The sequence below is a fragment of the Zootoca vivipara genome, chromosome 12 (genome assembly GCF_965207765.1).
Source record: "Zootoca vivipara chromosome 12, rZooViv2.hap1.1, whole genome shotgun sequence".
Classification (NCBI taxonomy): Eukaryota; Metazoa; Chordata; class Lepidosauria; order Squamata; family Lacertidae; genus Zootoca; species Zootoca vivipara.
In genome coordinates, this window is record NC_142595.1 from 22,293,974 (window position 1) to 22,310,265 (window position 16,292).

At 46.4% G+C, this 16,292-nt stretch overlaps 2 protein-coding genes across 5 annotated transcripts; one reads left to right on the top strand and one right to left on the bottom strand.

The window, feature by feature from the left end:
* The first annotated feature begins 3,248 nt into the window (after positions 1-3,248).
* On the top strand, positions 3,249-8,725 carry CISD3 (CDGSH iron sulfur domain 3). Of its 3 annotated transcripts, XR_015946623.1 has the most exons (4): positions 3,249-3,340; positions 6,015-6,143; positions 6,829-7,083; positions 8,308-8,725. XR_015946623.1 is itself a non-coding variant. In XM_035137178.3 (3 exons), exons 1-3 carry the CDS (start codon positions 3,263-3,265, stop codon positions 7,015-7,017), a joined length of 396 nt encoding a protein of 131 aa, XP_034993069.1. In that variant the 5' UTR covers positions 3,249-3,262; the 3' UTR covers positions 7,018-7,171. The 3 variants fall into 3 exon arrangements, 2 of the variants coding, with proteins under 2 accessions (XP_034993069.1, XP_088511767.1); XM_035137178.3 differs by lacking the exon at positions 8,308-8,725 and having other exon boundaries at positions 6,829-7,171; XM_088655641.1 differs by lacking the exons at positions 3,249-3,340; positions 8,308-8,725 and adding an exon at positions 3,479-3,748 and having other exon boundaries at positions 6,829-7,171.
* Positions 8,651-16,046, bottom strand: LOC118094459 (coenzyme Q-binding protein COQ10 homolog B, mitochondrial). 2 transcript variants are annotated; one of them, XM_035134897.3, is made up of 5 exons: positions 15,592-16,046; positions 13,966-14,148; positions 12,541-12,733; positions 10,407-10,511; positions 8,651-9,416 (listed from the first exon to the last, which is right to left on the bottom strand). In XM_035134897.3, exons 1-5 carry the CDS (start codon positions 15,672-15,674, stop codon positions 9,258-9,260), a joined length of 723 nt encoding a protein of 240 aa, XP_034990788.3. In that variant the 5' UTR covers positions 15,675-16,046; the 3' UTR covers positions 8,651-9,257. The 2 variants fall into 2 exon arrangements, with proteins under 2 accessions (XP_034990788.3, XP_034990787.3); XM_035134896.3 differs by lacking the exon at positions 8,651-9,416 and having other exon boundaries at positions 10,105-10,511; positions 15,592-15,802.
* Positions 16,047-16,292: the final 246 nt, after the last annotated feature.

The following is a 16,292-nucleotide window of genomic DNA, read 5'->3' on the forward strand; positions in this document are numbered from 1 at the left end:
ATATAGGTAAAATAAAGGTAAATGACATACACAATATAATACATCATATAACAGCCCAGTAAGAAGAGAACACAAGACGACATGGGCTTCCTGTCTGAACATCCACTTTCTGTGGGGTTGTGTGACTTTTCCTCCTCATGCTGGCTCCATCTCGGTTCCCTTGCTTGGGTTCTGTTGCTCAGCTTTGAAGAGTGTGAGATCAGATATTTCTAGGCTGTGTACACTCGCCCATTTCCTCTGCATCCAATGCGCTCCCACTGTAAGTTTGGGAAGCAGTATATATACATACCATGTTCACCACAATCCATATCTGTATCCTGTCTTTTCTTGTGAAACCAGCTTCAATCTAAATTGAAGGAAAAAGCAAAACCTAGCTGTGTTTCAGGCCAATAATGTGTACGCAGCCCTAATCTCCATTAGATGTTGTTAACAAGAGAACGTAACTATTCAATGTGGAATGCTATGGAGAAATCATAGGATTTTGCTGGAAATATCACAAAAGCAGTATATGACCAAGCTGTTTGTTGGGCCCAAGAGATTTTGCTGCCTTAGGCGGAACAGCAAATCCCCTGCCAGTCAAGGCTGGTCAAGTTATTTGGGCACCTGCAGCAAAAAATCCCAGAAGTGCCTTTCCCTGGGAATAATGTTTGGTGTGTGTGCACAGGATTTGAGCTGGTTTACCTAAACAGGTGCAATGGTATTCCAAGGCAATGGGGTTTGAAAAAGCCCATCTAAATCAGAGCACATGAATGTTCTAGGCATGGTTTGGCTGGATATGATGACAAAGGAGAGCTTTCTAAATTGCAAATAACTTTGAGCCTAAAAAAAAAAGAATTCTGAATTTTAATTAGCACATTTTCCCATAAAGTTTTTATTTCTGCCTTTCGGTTTTGGTACCTTCAGACTATGCCAGAACTGATGTTGACAGCCACACTTCAAAAATATGCTTTACTGCGGCTGAGATTGCAGTGTGTGATGCAGTTACAGAAGTTACAAAATCATGAATACGCAGATGCCAAAGAGGCACAAAGAACAGGTGGCAGATTTGCAAATTAGTTGGGGGCAAAGCCCCTCTCTGCAAAACATCAGGGATGGATGTTAAACTGAATTTGAAATGTTGGCCAACATTTGAATTTGGAACATTCCTATTAATATTTAGCTGTGGGGAAAAGCAGCATAGTAAAACAAGCAGGTGTGTGTACTTTTTCTATTACAGTAATATATAAAAGAAATCTTTACTGAGTGAGGGGAGCAGGCCAGATGCGTTCAGTTTCTTTTACGGCGTTTTAACAAAGAGACACTTCTCACTTGGGGAAAGCATGAGTTTAAACGTAAAACATTTACTTTTTCCTATTCACAGGGGTTGGAATGGGATTAAGAGCAACAGGGAAATCTCAAATGTCCAAGTGCTGCTTACTTACCCTTTGAGCAAATCCAGGTCACACAATTAAAGTTGATTGGAGCTCCGCAAAACAAACTTCTTACTGTCAAAAACCAGACTTTTTTGCAATAAGATAGGGAAATGCACTGCAAAGTGTGGAAACTGCAGCAAGGAGCTCCGAAGGAAGACTGATTACCAACACTGCCTCCCCGCCCCATTCTCATTTTGATAAACTTGTATTTATCCCGAAGAAGGGCCCTTACATTTTGTAAAAAAATGTAAAACCACCCAGAAGCCCTTTTCAGCCGAGTTGAGGAACTTCAGGCCCAGCCCAGAGAACAAATGCAGACCTCCAGGTGTCTCTTTGTGGCCCCCAGCTCTCTCTCCCCACTTGCCTTCTCCCAAACCTCCCTGGAGTGCTCTTGCCTGGCTGGGATATACAGTACTCTCAAACTCTGACAATGCCTCTTGTTTGGCAGGGACGGCCCAACCCTTTTCGCCACCCGAGGCAAAATGGGAAGGTGCTGTCCAGTGTGCCTTTTGCTCCCCCCCCCCGTTGCTCCCGCCAAAGCCCTGCTTATCAGGGTCACGTGACTGCAGCTTCTGGTGAGATCTCACGAAAGCCCCTCAAAATCATGCAGAGGCCCTTGGAGGCCTCCATGAGGTCTTGTGAGGCTCTCATAAGATCTCACCGGAAGTATTCTCACTCTGGGAGAGAGGCACCCATGGAGGCATTCCTTGGATTCTGCTGCCTGTGGCACAGTGGCATAGCTAGGCCTTTTGCGTTGTAAAAGGGGTTTTGCTTTCCCCCTAATTCCTGGTATCCAATTCTTGCAAAATCCAGAAACTTGCTCCTGGTAAACCTGAACCTTCTCCCTTGAGGCTCCTCAGTTTTGCTCCTGCTTCCACCCACTAAACAGCATGCTGCCCCACAAGGGAGAGAAGCGTTTCCTACCCGTTTTTAAACCATGAGGCCCCACGTCAGGGCAGCAGTTCCATTTGTATTTGCCACATATAGATGCTAAATATTTGGAAATTAAACTCTAGTTCCCATTTGTGGAAGACAGGCATGGGTCGTTGGACCCTTTAATTAGTTCTCTTTCCCCCTCCTATAAAAACTATGCAAGACAACTCTTTTTTAAAGTTTAAAGGACATATAACGTTTACTTTGTGCGCTGCACAAACTTGCAGATTATACAATATACAATTATAAAATATAAAATGCAGGTGGGCAGGACTTACTGGTAAGTTGTTACTAGGACTCCAGACTAACTCTGAGGCAGACAGCAGCACACACATGCGCTGCCTTGCCTCCATGATGCAGGGGGCTCAGGGTTGCATGATGTCAGCGTGCTGACACCATACGTGTACATCGCAGAGCATGCTGACGTGTGTGGACACCCTATGGGTGCAGAAATTGGGGGGGCAGCCCTCTCATTTGGAACTGGGGGTTCTACAGCTCTTGCAATTAACCCCTTGACGTTTGTATTTGGATGCTAACAAACCCCCCACAAAATATGGCCATTCATTACTTTTATTTGTGTTATTTAGCAACCGGCACTCCTCCCTGCAAGGAAGGCGCCTGAGCAAATGCAATGGTCGAAGAGCTCGGCGGCGGTTTGGGTCTGTCTCTCCGTCTCTCTCTCCAAAGCGCAGCCTCAGGGCAAAAGGTTAACCGCCTGTCCCCTTCCTCCCCGGGCTTCGAGCTCCCTCAAGAGCCAGCTAGGAACCTTTCGTCGCTGGTACAGGGGCTGTCGGCGGGGCGGAAACAGAAACACCTGAGGCTTCCGGTGGGGCTGGTGCCTTTGCGCGGGGGACCGCAAGAGAAGGTGACCCCTTCCCCGGGGGCGGAGTTCCGCTGGCGCCTCTCAGCTGCGAGAGATGCCTGCGCTGCGAGGAGCCGGCGCTGCCCTCTCGAGCGCGGCTGGCTCCTTCTTCCGCCGGCTCGCCTCCCCCCAGGTGAGCGCCGCCGCCGCGAGAGCCGCGGGAGTCGGCAGGAGGCTTCACAAGCGCGCCGAGCCAGTGGAGTCTGGGCGTCGTTTGCACGCGCGTTGCTTTTGCACCCAAAGGGCGATTCCGTGGAGGCTGCAGGCCGAGTCACACTTTGTTGTTGTTGTTTAGTCGTTTAGTCGTGTCCGACTCTTCGTGACCCCATGGACCAGAGCACACCAGGCACTCCTGTCTTCCACTGCCTCCCGCAGTTTGGTCAGACTCATGTTCGAGATCACTGTCCAGCTATCTCGTCCTCTGTCGTCCCCTTCTCCTAGTGCCCTCCATCTTTCCCAACATCAGGGTCTTCTTTTCCAGGGAGTCTTCTCTTCTCATGAGGTGGCCAAAGTATTGGAGCCTCAGCTTCAGGATCTTCCAGTGAGTACTCAGGGCTGATTTCCTTCAGAATGGATAGGTTTGACCTTTTTGCAGTCCATGGGACTCTCAAGAGTCTCCTCCAGCACCATAATTCAAAAGCATCAATTCTTCGGCGATCAGCCTTCTTTATGGTCCAGCTCTCACTTCCCATACATCACTACTGGGAAAACCATAGCTTTAACTATACGGACCTTTGTCGGCAAGGTGATGTCTCTGCTTTTTAAGATGCTGTCTAGGTTTGTCATTGCTTTTCTCCCAAGCATAGCTGAATAGGCTTCCTCGCGAGAAAAGGGAAAACTTGGCAGCTATGCTCCCAAGAAGCAAGCGTCTTTTAATTTCGTTACAGGTAGGTAGCCGTGTTGGTCTGAGTCGAAGCAAAATAAAAAAATTCCTTCAGTAGCACCTTAAAGACCAACTAAGTTTATATTTTGGTATGAGCTTTCGTGTGCATGCACACTTCTAGTGTATCTGAAGAAGTGTGCATGCACACGAAAGCTCATACCAAAATATAAACTTAGTTGGTCTTTAAGGTGCTACTGAAGGAATTTTTTTATTTTGTTTTAATTTCGTGACTGCTGTCACCATCTGCAGTGATCATGGAACCCAAGAAAGTAAAATCTCACACTTGCTCGGTGTCAAAGCCCCGCTGAAGCCAACTGCACCTTGACCTTTGGGCGTGGGGTCGATTGAGCCCGTAGCCCAAGCAACTTCTGCTTCCGAATTCGCACATGCATCAGTTGAGACACGGGTCAGTTGAGACACGGGTTGAGTCTCTCTGCTCACATTGGGAAGGCAGAGCACGCTCCTTTAGTACTCCTGATTATGGATGCAACTGAGTTAAGGGGGTGGGACGAATCACGCTTATGTGCATATTTGCGGCAGAGATTTTAAGCAGATTTTCATGCCCCTCACCAGGGAATCCTGGGAATTGCCTACCCCTTAGCAGTCTACAGTTTCTTTGGGCAAAAACCTTACCCCAAATGTGCTGGCTCGACCCATTCCGCATTTGCAAGAATAAAGTCGTTTACTGTAGTGGCACCTACACTTTGGAGCTCCCTGCCTCCTGTTGAGATCATGCAGGCACTTTCACTGTCTTCTTTGCTTAGAAAGTTGAACTAATTTTAATCTATTTTAGTATTTTAACTTTTGTATGTTTTGAAGTAGAGCTGTAATTTTTTTACCAAAATTGTCTTTTTATCATCAGCTTTGAGACTTTTATTTTTTTCTACAATCAAGTGGGGTATACATTTTATGAAATAAAACAAAAGCCGTGACTAGTATTAAACTATTTATATGAGTATAGATAACATTATTTGTATAATAGAGTTGGGGGCAGAGGAAACCCGCAAACCGATAAGTTCTGTCCTCTCCTTGCTACAAGCCAGGCCAGCGGCTGCTAATCATGATGGGTATCTTCTACCTTCAATGGCAAAGGCAACATGCCTGTGAATACCTGTTGTACTATTGTGCTGCTTCTGGGCTTCCCATAGGCATCTGGTTGGCCCCTATGAGAGCAGAATCCTGGACTAGAAGGGCCCAGCAGGGCTCTTCTCGTGTTCACCCATCAACCACAGAAACTCCCACAGTGATCAGCCTTCACAATGGCACATCAGGAGCAGAAAGGCCAAAGTGCTGATCAAATAATTCTTATGACTCAAGGAAGTCCCACTCCCATCCTGATCACATTTCCATTAGTCATTTTGACCCGGGAAATATGTTGATCAGTCGAAACCTGTGTGTGCCAGAAGGTGGACTTGTATATACCAAAAACCAGATGACCGAAATGCACTTGGGATTAAGCCATCTGCTCTGCTAAATGACCAGTAGCCTTTGGCCTTCTCTGAACTGCCACCTGGTGGCGACTCTTCCATTAGGCTTACTGAACCATTACCTTCCTAGCTGATCATTATAAGAGCTGTAGCAAAAAACGAGACAAGTGTGTGTCCTGCTTTCTGCAGCATGTTGTGTGCAGAAACGAAACTTGTGCATCTCCACCTCATGGAGTCGATTGGGGTCCAGATACAGGGAGAGCTTGAGCTTCTTCCTGCTTCTGTCATCTTCTGCATGCCAGGATAGGGCTTGTTGGGCTGCAACCAGGAAGCTCCCCACAATGCCTTTAATTCCTCCTGTGCCCTGGGAAATGAGGCTGCAGGGAAGTTTGCTGGTGGTCAGCTGCTGACTCCAGCAAGCCTGTTCACTAGCTAGCCTGCTGCCCTTTCATAATGTTCATTTTTTTCCCACCACTCCCACCCTGATCACATTGCAGATTAGGATCCGTTCAACTGCTTCAGCATCTTCAGTCCGGCCAGTGATCGCAGCCAAACAACCCTTTCAGGTGGACTTAGCAGCAGGGAAGCATTATGCATGGTGTGCCTGTGGTCACAGCCAAAAGCAGGTAACCCTCTGTAGTCCTTCCAGATTTCCCTCTGTATAAAAATCTTGTGAAATAAATAAACAAAATGCTGCAGTTCTTGCGTCTATGGGATCATGGTTTCCAAGAGCAGAGAGGTTGCAGAAATCCTTGCCTCAGCCCAACCAAAGGTAAAGGTAAAGGACCCCTGATAGTTAAGTCCAGTCGCAGACGACTCTGGGGTTGCGGCGCTCATCTCGCTATACAGGCCGAGGGAGCCGGCATTTGTCCGCACAGTTTTTTCTGAGTCATGTGGCCAGCATGACTAAGCCGCTTCTGGTGAAACCAGAGCAGTGCACGGAAACGCTGTTTATCTTCCTGCCAGAGCAGTACCTATTTATCTACTTGCACTGGCGTGCTTTCGAACTGCTAGGTTGGCAGGAGCTGGGACAGAGCAACGGGAGCTCACTCCATCATGGGGATTCGAACTGCCGACCTTCTGATCGGCAAGCCCAAGAGGCTCAATGGTTTAGACCACAGCGCCACGTACCACTCAAAAAGTGGTGCTGGTTTTATTTACGCAGTCCCAACCGATTTGCTAGGACTCTGATGCATCAACACCAAAACTGTAATGGAAACTCCATTGGCAGTGTGATGTGTGTGAGCGCAGGGGGAGGGGGTGTTTTGTGTTTTTTTTTAAAAAAACCTTGCTTTTGTTTTTCTACAACAGCCATTCTGTGATGGGTCCCATAATAGATGTGCCCCGGAAATCTCTCCCCTGAGATTCAAACTGGAGGAGGCAAAAGAGGCCTGGCTTTGTGGCTGCAAATACACCAAGAACCCTCCATACTGTGATGGCACCCACAAGGAAGATTTTGTGCAGAAAGCTGATCTCCATTCCCACCCACAGTTGTGCTGAAGGAAGGAGAACTTCATATATAGAGTTTCATATACAGTACAGAAACCGACTGGACGAATCAAGCATGTATGTTTCAATGGCTGGGAATTTGCCGCTTTCTGTCCCTCCACCCCCATTTCTTTATTTTTAATTAAACTTTTTTTGAAAATAGAAATTAAATATTTTTGTTTCTTTATTCTGAATACCTTTGAGATTCCACTCCTACCCAGGCATGCAGTGACCTCCCTCTTCTTGGGTGGTGCCATTTCAGTTATATCATGCTTGGCACTCACCACTAGATTTGAGAAACAGAGGGAATGTCTAGGTTTGTTCCATAGCTAAATTTGCTTGCATGAGCATAATGAGGTTGGCTGGCATCAAAGTCCACAGGGCTTGCTGTCCAAAGGCACAGCCTTCGATGCCCTTAGAACAGTTCTGCCACTCGGCGGAATGCCAGCTTTCTAGGCGTCATCTCTGTTGCTTAAGAAGCCAACCCTGTCAGCAATTCAGTGTTCCAGCCACATCAGGTACAAAGACCTGTGCAGAAGGGGACAGTCAGATATCATCATGCCAGGCTGCTTTCTGGCAGTCAATCCTAGCTACTTGTTTTAACTGCTTAGTGACATCTTGTTGGCATCTGGCTGTCCCAGGAGAATGAGTGTGTCTTTAGGAGTGAAGTCAAACTGCTGGAAGGTTACAGTGCCTGTTATAGCTGTAGAGACCGATATGGGAGAGACTTGTTTTGTTGCAGCTGGGGCAGATGAAGGCATCCAGTTGCGCTGCTGCAAATGCACCATGACATTTCTTCTGTGTTCCTACCAGCTGTCATTCCTCCTATGCTCATTGCAGACATCTTTATATTCTCTCAGTCCTAGGAGTAAGGCAGATGTAGGGAACCTTCACCCCTCCAGCTGTTGCTGAACTGTAACTCCCATCCTCCCTGGCCATTGCCACTCTTGACTGGGCCTGATGGGAGTTATAGGTCTTATTATTGCTTATTAAATTTGTTCAGCAACATCTAGAGCAGGCATCCCCAAACTGCGGCCCTCCAGATGTTTTGGCCTACAACTCCCATGATCCCTAGCTAACAGGACCACTGGTCGGGGAAGATGGGAATTGTAGTCCAAAACATCTGGAGGGCCTAAGTTTGGGGGTGCCTGATCTAGAGGGACAAAGGTTCCCCACCCCTGGAGCAAGGGATTCCAATGGAACTTGAGTTTCTTCAACTTATTAGAAATTTTAAGTGCTTCTCTTATTCTCAGTATTCTTTTCCAGTTCTTAATGCAGTAACAAACTTGCATGTGTTTACAGGATAGTCAAAGGGCATCAAGGCTGAGGAAGAAAACAGGAAAAGGGCAAGAGCTCTTCTGTCATCGAGATTTTTGTACGGTTACTCAGCTTCCTGGTCAGCTCACACATTCCAGTATGTTCCCACTGTGTGCTAATGCAGGAAGCAAAGCTCACGTCCCTGCTGCTCCTTGACCCACTTCCCAGAAGCTTGCTTTTCCCAGGAGCTTTTGACCTATCCTAGAACTGTTCCTCACAGAGCCTTGGAGAACCTGTGTTGTATCAGGAAGGCTTAGGATGAAAAAACATTCCAGTGGTTGTACTAAAAGGTTTTCAGAAAGTAAAAGAAGAATTGGGGCTTGGGAAGTATTGTAAGTATTCAAGTTTTATTGGCATTTAAAATAAAATAAATAAAGCAGCACGGGTTTTTTTTAAAAAAAAACCAGTGGAATTATTATTTTTTAGAATCACCATTAAATCTCTCCCTCCCTCCCTCCCTCCCTCCCTCCCTCCCTCCCTCTTCCTCTCTCTCTCTCTCTCTCTCTCTTTTCACAAAATTCCATACATTTGCTTTTGTCAATCATTGCCAGGAGTCTCCTTTGAGGTAAGGACTCAAGACCAGCAGAATTAAATATAAAATAAATTAACTTAGAATAAAACTCTCAATAAAATAATATAATCAATGGAATAATGTATTCCAAGGGTTTTGCGAGTTAAATAGGCATAAATAAAGCAATATCCTTCCATATTATCTTGTCACTGAATATGCATTTATGTTGGCAGCTTTGTTGTATGCAACTGCTGTGAGATAGGAGAATCATGGTATAGTGTTAATAAATATATATAGATATATAAATTAAAAACACAAAGCAATGTCCTTAAAAAGAAAGAGATCCAGGCATGATGGTAAAGAGGAATGTTCTTCTGTAGACCAGGAAAGATGCCCCATACTTCAGTAAATATGAGGCTATTCGTCACGTGCAGCAAACTGCCTTGTGTGGTTGGACTGCAGCCTGTGGACTGTACAGTTTCTTTAACCGTTGCTCAAAGGCTGACACCATCCGCTTGGCTACCTCATCAAAGAAGAGGTTAGCCATTTGGGAATGCAGAACTGACTTGAATTCAAAGGAGACCTGGGAGGAAGATAAAAACGATTAATACACTGAGAAGAGAGGGAAGAAGAGGAGTATTACATATCCTCCAACACCTTGACAGCAAAATCCAGCACACAATCTTCAGAGATGCCATGCTCCCATATTTTCTTGTGAGAGAATGGTGGCCATTTTGGATGCCATGATCTTGCACAATTTCACGCCATTATTTTCCCCTGAAAAAAGTGCTTTTTGGGGGACGGTGCCCCAAAACATGTGGCCCCCCAAAAAGCGCTTGAGGATGGAATGCTGGAGTGAAAACGTGCAAAAATTGTGGCATCCAAAATGGCTGCCGTTCTCTTGCGAGAAACAATGGGATGCCCTGTTTCTGGAACACTTGCAGGGTATGGCGGCATTCTTATGCCAAGGTGAGCAGTCACAGCTGGCAACCTTGGGCAGCTGTCAGGGCCCAATACCTGCCTTGGGGTCTACTTGGGAGGAGGGAAATTGGCCTAGTGCTCCGATTGGCAGCTAGGTCTGCTATTTTAATTTCCCCCAATGCAGCATCACTCTTGGGCATTGGAGACAATTTATGTGGCAAATGAGTGAAAATTGATTTTGCAAATTTAGGGCTGTATTTTGCATTTCTGCATCAGAATTCAAATTTATGAAAACTTCAAGAGGAGGAGGAGTTGTTTTTAACCAGCTTTCTACTTCTTGTGGCTGTGAAGATACGTGGGTGAATGTGTAGGCCCAAATACTGAAAGTTGCACAAGTAGCTGAATAAGACTCCTAGCAGCTGACACATCTCTGCTTATGAAAGGCAATCAATACTTTTTTATATAAAAAAGGCAACTGTGGAAGTACCTAATCAATTAATGACACATATTGACAAAGCTGCAATAAGTCCTCCAGCGTAATCTTTGAACCTATGATGAAACGGGACTTTGCCAACATGCAGCTCTTAGCGCACATCCTATTGGCCTTGCAAGTCACACCCCCGCTAGGAGCTGGCATACAAAGGGCACTTACGTAAAACTTGAGCGTGCAGCTGCTGTCCAGCTGCCCTGGACGTCCTGGTTCAAACTGCCACAGTGTTTCCAGATGCTGAAACAACTGTCCCTCATTACTCACAACCTGAAGGGTAGAGAAAACAGCAGAGGGTTAGTGCTCACAGTTTTGAAATCAAGTATCTGAAGAAGTGTACATGCACACGAAAGCTCATACCAATAACAAACTTAGTTGGTCTCTAAGGTGCTACTGGAAGGAATTGTTTTGTTTCGACTACGGCAGACCAACACGGCTACCTACCTGTTTTGAAATCAGTTCAAATACCCCAAAAAGCAATGTCATGGGTTCAACAAACCCGCTGTTGCAAGTTTTCATTTACCCTAGACAGATAGGAATTGGGACAAACTCTGCGGCTGAGTTTCCCACATTTGGGGAAATCACAGGGATCAGCACACCCAAAGTGCAGTGCATGAGCTTTACCCATGGCTTTAGTATGAAGTAATTACACTAATTTGAAATCTTATAAAAAGAGTGATGCTAGGTCAGAAATTCCAAGCATAGAAGCCCTCTCAAACAACCAGAGTTATATGCAGTTTACTAAGATTCAACCCGAGCACAGAATTTGATACTGGGTCCAGAATTCAGTAGCACAAGAATGTGGTCAAATGATAAACTGTGTTTCTGCAGATGGATCTGTTCCAGATAGTGATAGAGAAACATAAATTATATTCTGGAGTGAGGTAGCATGGGCAGCCTCAGTTCTCAGCTTAATATAAAAAATGTGGAAACTATAGTCATCCTGATGCTGTTGCACCACAACTCTCATTAGCCCCATTCATTGAACATACTGGCTACAGCTGTTGGGAGTTGAGTCCATCAATCTCTGGAGGGGCACATTTTCCCATCCTGCCAGTGCCCATGCTTGGGGGGGGGGGTATACATTTTTAAAAAACAACACAGCTTTGCAGTTTGTAATGAACCTCTGGTCACATGCACACCATACAATTAAATCACTTTCTGCACCACTATGAGTCCTGGGAATTTGCCTACTGTGCTACAATTCCCAACACTTTTACCAAATTGCAGTTCCCAGGATTCTTTGCAGGAAGCCATGCACTTTGGGCTTTAAGTGTATGGTGTGTACACAGCCAGAGTCAGAAGCTGAGAAAGCAGTCTTGTGAGATGAAAGCACAATGGGTGCTCGTCTCTCTCCCTTTCTGGAAATGTGATTTGAGTTAGTGGATCTGCTGCTCTCTAGGAGTGTATATGCTCCTTGCTTTCTTTGTAATCAACCACTATATCTGTAAATAAAATTAAGAACACTATACATCTCTAGGGCTCTCTCCTCTGATGAGAACACAAACCCAGCTAGGTCTGTCTGCCTCTCCTTGAAACACTCATTTGCAATCCCGGGGTCACAGGTGGAGATAACAGAAATCTCCACATCTATAGTTTCAACATTGCAGGCCCTCACAGCAGCGAGTTCCAAAAGACCTTGTGTTGGGAGCAACAGGACTCTTTGCTCTGGTGAATTAACTTTTTGAAGCTTCCAGTATCCACTGACATCTTTTCTCCCTGGGTGTTATTTATCGCCATGTGAAGGGAGGCATGTGCCAGAGAGGGGAAGTGAGTTAAGGAGCTGCTACATCATAAAACTGAAACCAGATTAAAACTGGTATGATGGCAATAGCTCTCACCCGGCAAATTTTGGAAATCATAATCCTGGGCCACAAGTTACTAAGAAAGAATAACTCTGTTTGCTTTTAGACTGACAGTTTTCAAAGTTCACAGCAGGTAGCCTTGACAACTAAAACAACCCCACTTGACACAGATGAGCCCTTAGCCGAAAGAAATGAAGATTGTAAGCATTTCTCAGATTTCTGCTAAGGGTCAGGGAGAATGGTAGTTGTGGTTCAGCAGAACTGGATGGCTAAAGGCTTCCCCCCACCCATCCCTGGTAAGCACAAATGACTGGGATCCTGGGATAAAATCTTTCAGGTGAGTGAGTGTGGCTTCTGCGAGGGGATATACTGTATTTCAGTCCCTTGGTTTATAAAGTGGCCTGTGACAAAACAAGCGCTTACGAAACCTCGCCAGCAGGTCATCTAAGGAAACACCCAAAGCATAAGCCCCCCCCCCTCCAATGCTTCCTTACCCGGATCTGATGGAGAGGCACCAAGGATATGTCGGAGACATAGCGCTGAACCACAGGAGGGAATCCCACTTCTAGTTCAGCCTGCAGGAACCCGTTGCGATGGGAAATGACACGGGAGCCGGTGCACCAGGGCACAAACAACTGGTAGCTGCCCACATCTGCCACTGTATTGTAGATCTGCTCAATGGAATACCTGCAGGAGAAGGAGGTGCAAAGGCAATGAGTGAGAATGATCGGCCTGGGGTGGGGGGAAGTGGCAAAGCACAAAGGCTGTATAAGGAACGTGGCTTTCTTGCTTCTCTCTCTCTCTCTCTCTCTCTCTCTCTCTCTCTCTCTCTCTCTCTCTCTCTCTCTCTCTCTCTCTCTCACACACACACACACACACACACACACACCTTCTAATATATATGGGAACTGTTCTTCTCGAGCTAAGCATCACCACAGAACCTGTTTCTGATCTCTGGAATGTGTGAACTAAAAAATAAGAGGGCGTTTCTGAGTCATGTGCAGAGTGCAGCAAGCAGAGGCCTGAGGCAGTAGCGTCAGCTAAGCATGGTAGTTCTCAGAGAAGAGCTATTTCAATGGGTCCCACTCTGCAAAGGAGTAACACTGGATGCAATCCTCTCTGCTGAACTACAAGTCCGATTGTAGTGCCCCCAAAAAACACAACAAAAATGCACAACTCCCATCAAATAGAAAAGTGTTGCTGCAGAGTGCAAGGCTAGGAACAATGGGTGAAAATGACAAGGAGGCAGGTTTTGACTTCGTAACAGTAAAAGCTGTTTTGACAGTGGAACAAGCTGCTGCAGGAGAAGCTGGGTTTGCCTCTGCTGGAAATATTTAAACAGAATCTGGATAGTTATATGTCAGGGAAGCTACCTTATGCTGTCAGAAAATTTGCTCATCTGGCTCAGTATTGCTGACACTGACTGGCCAAGATTTCAGGCCAGACACATTCCCAGCTTGACCAGAAGATGCTGGGGACTGAACATGAAACCTTCTGCATGCAAAACAGATGTTCTCCTACTGAGCTAGGGTAATGAACTGTAGTAGCATCCAGCACTGAAGAACCTGCACTCGGGGGGGTCAGACTAGATGTCCTTTGGGTTCTTTTCTGTATTTTTTTATGATGCCAGTGGAATGAGTTCAACAACTTCCTCTCAAAAAAAAAAAGCTCAACTTTGATCAATTCAATGGGTAGATCACTGCCAGGTTTTTTATAGTGGGAGTAGATCACAGTCTCTTGGGAGTTGGACATGCCTGTTCTATAGTATACCATGAAAAATAAATAAAACACATTTTTAAAAATGTAGGATCATTTCCATTGTGCAAACCCATGTTGGCAATTTAGCTCAGATAAAGTTTTACAACTCTCAGAAAGAACTAAGCTGGGGGGCGTGTCGCTCCTCCTTTCGGCATACTCACGGGAGCTGACGCACTTCTGCATACTCCATCCGCTTGGCACCAAGCAGGGGGGCTGCCAGACTCAGGAAGGGCCGGCTCTGCTGTTTGGTGGTTGACCTTGAAGCCAGGGAGGAGCAGGTCTTCAGGGTACAAGGGGCAAGAACCCTTTTGGAGCTGAAGCGCCTGCAAGGTGGCAAATGCAATCTGCATGGAAAGAGGAAAGCAAGCACCAAATAAGGGAATCTGTAAGGAGAAGGGAGTGTCCATTTCTCATCCAGAGGGGGAAATGGAAAGCTACCACTATTGAGAAATCAGCACTTTCTTATAAGTACCTAGAAGGGGAAGGTGGGAAATGCTCAAACTAGTTACATTCAGGTTTTTCCTCCTGCTGATCTTTTGTTATTAATTAGTAAGGCACGTTCTAATATGGGCACAGGCCATCCTAAGTGAAACATGTTAAGGCTGCAATCCCAGGCATGCTTAGCTACGGAACCGGCTCTGCCATTAGGTAGCCAGAGACGGCTGTCTCAGGCAGCACAAACTCCTGAGGGGCACCTCGCCTGCCCCACTCACTCCTCCACTGGTACAGAAGCACTGTTTTTGGCCAGAAATGACCAAAATTGGAGCTGATGTGTTGGCACCACTTCTCTGCCAGCAGCAGGGCAGGAGGAAAAGCGGCACTGGTAGCAACAGGTATGGTGTCAGGGGCAGGGCAGGGCGGCACTTCCCAGTGTGCCTCCAGCAGCGGGACAAGACATTAAACTCATTTGGACTTGCTACTTCTGAATTAAACTGGCTGCACAACCTATTGTTCTTAATGGGACAGTTGTGACTGACTATAATGTCACTCTCCCACTGCAATCCATGGGAATTCAGGATGTTATATTTTGGCAGGATTGCACCCTATTTTAATTAATTAATCGCTGATAATAAACACAATCAAGGAGAATGTGCTATTTTTTATTGATATTACATAATTCACTTTAATTATTATTCATTGAATAATAGTTGGAACGTTTTAAAACATCTCTGCTAAAATGTTATGGTAAGCTCCATTCACTTAAATGGGACCTTAGCAGCTGAAACCTATGCTTAGAACCTATACTGTATTATATACACAGAAGGTAACCCCCAATGAGTTCAGTTCAGCTTATTCCCGATTAGGTCTGTTCCATGCCATATATACTTCAGCTGCTGCTTTTAGTGTTTAACTTCTATTTTATTTTTTTGTGCCGTAATTTATATTTTAAATGGTTAAATTCCACCGTTAGCCACCTGCAGCTTCTTGATAGGGAAAGGAAGAGTATCCATGTCTTTAAAGAAACTACAGACAAATACTCGAATATTGCTATTAACATTAGAACTACTATTCAAATAGTTCAGTCAGTAGAGCATGAGACTCTTAATCTCAAGGTTGTGCTTAGAGCCCCACTTTGGGCAAAAGATTCCCTCGGGGTCGCTTCTAGGATTCTGTAATTGGGCTCAGCAGCCCAAAAGCTTTCCGGGCAGAAAGTTTGCGTCTTTGGGCAAGGCTTGTCGCGCCGAAGGCGGGCGCAAGCATTTAAGGGAGAAGGCAGAAACGGCGGGGAAGAAGCCGGATCCCCTGATCTCCAAAACCTCCCTTCTCCGATCAGCTCCCTCTCTTACCCGGCTCCTTTCGAGCATCGCGGGCGGGAGCCCATCTCCATCAATCCCCGGACGGCGGCGAGGCGACCGCTTCTTCCTGCCATCGCTTCACGCTGACCAAGAGAGAACCGAGTGCTCGGGACGGACCGGCGACTCGCCTAAAAAGTTACCCAGATCCAAGTGCGTCACCGCCGGGGAGGGTGGGCGCGCGTCTGCCTGTGCGCGTCTGCGGAAGGGCCGGCCAGCCCCTTCCCCGCCCTTCTCGTGCGCGCCCGAGGTTGGGGGCGGCGGGGGGGTGAGGCAGAGTTAGGTAATGCTGGACTCTGGACTTGGTGGCCTTATGGGTGCCCCCGCTTCCCGCTTTTTAGACGGTCATGTAACCGCGTCAAAATGTGGTGTAAGCCAGCCTTGTTGCGTTCGGAGAGGAGCCCCTCTACGCAGAAGCGCACCTGGGTTCCCTCGCCCTTGGCAAGGAGACCTGTTGGCACCAGCTCAGTCTCTTGCGCCAGCTCAGCACACTTGACAGGCGGTGGCTTTCCAGGATTTCAGACAGTGGCTTCACCCAGCTCTGCTTGGAGAGATCAAGGATAGAATCTGGGACTTTCTTCATGCAAGGCACATGCTTTACCACTGAGCTACAGGAATGTGCCTTTGCTGGAACTGCTATAGCTACTGCTTTGGATTAAAACAGCCTTGAAACAATTTGTGCTTGGCAGCACTCT

Excerpts from the sequence above, each read along its gene's own strand:
- CISD3 (XM_088655641.1), top strand. The coding sequence starts at position 3,596 with ATGTTCGAGATCACTGTCCAGCTATCTCGTCCTCTGTCGTCCCCTTCT. Across the intron at positions 3,749-6,014 it reads CTCAGCTTCAGGATCTTCCA|ATTAGGATCCGTTCAACTGC; the intron begins GTGAGTACTCAG and ends ATCACATTGCAG. Across the intron at positions 6,144-6,828 it reads GTGGTCACAGCCAAAAGCAG|CCATTCTGTGATGGGTCCCA; the intron begins GTAACCCTCTGT and ends TTTCTACAACAG.
- LOC118094459 (XM_035134896.3), bottom strand. The coding sequence starts at position 15,674 with ATGGCAGGAAGAAGCGGTCGCCTCGCCGCCGTCCGGGGATTGATGGAG. Across the intron at positions 12,734-13,965 it reads GCAGAAGTGCGTCAGCTCCC|GTATTCCATTGAGCAGATCT; the intron begins GTGAGTATGCCG and ends CTTCTCCTGCAG. Across the intron at positions 10,512-12,540 it reads TGCCTCTCCATCAGATCCGG|GTTGTGAGTAATGAGGGACA; the intron begins GTAAGGAAGCAT and ends TCTACCCTTCAG.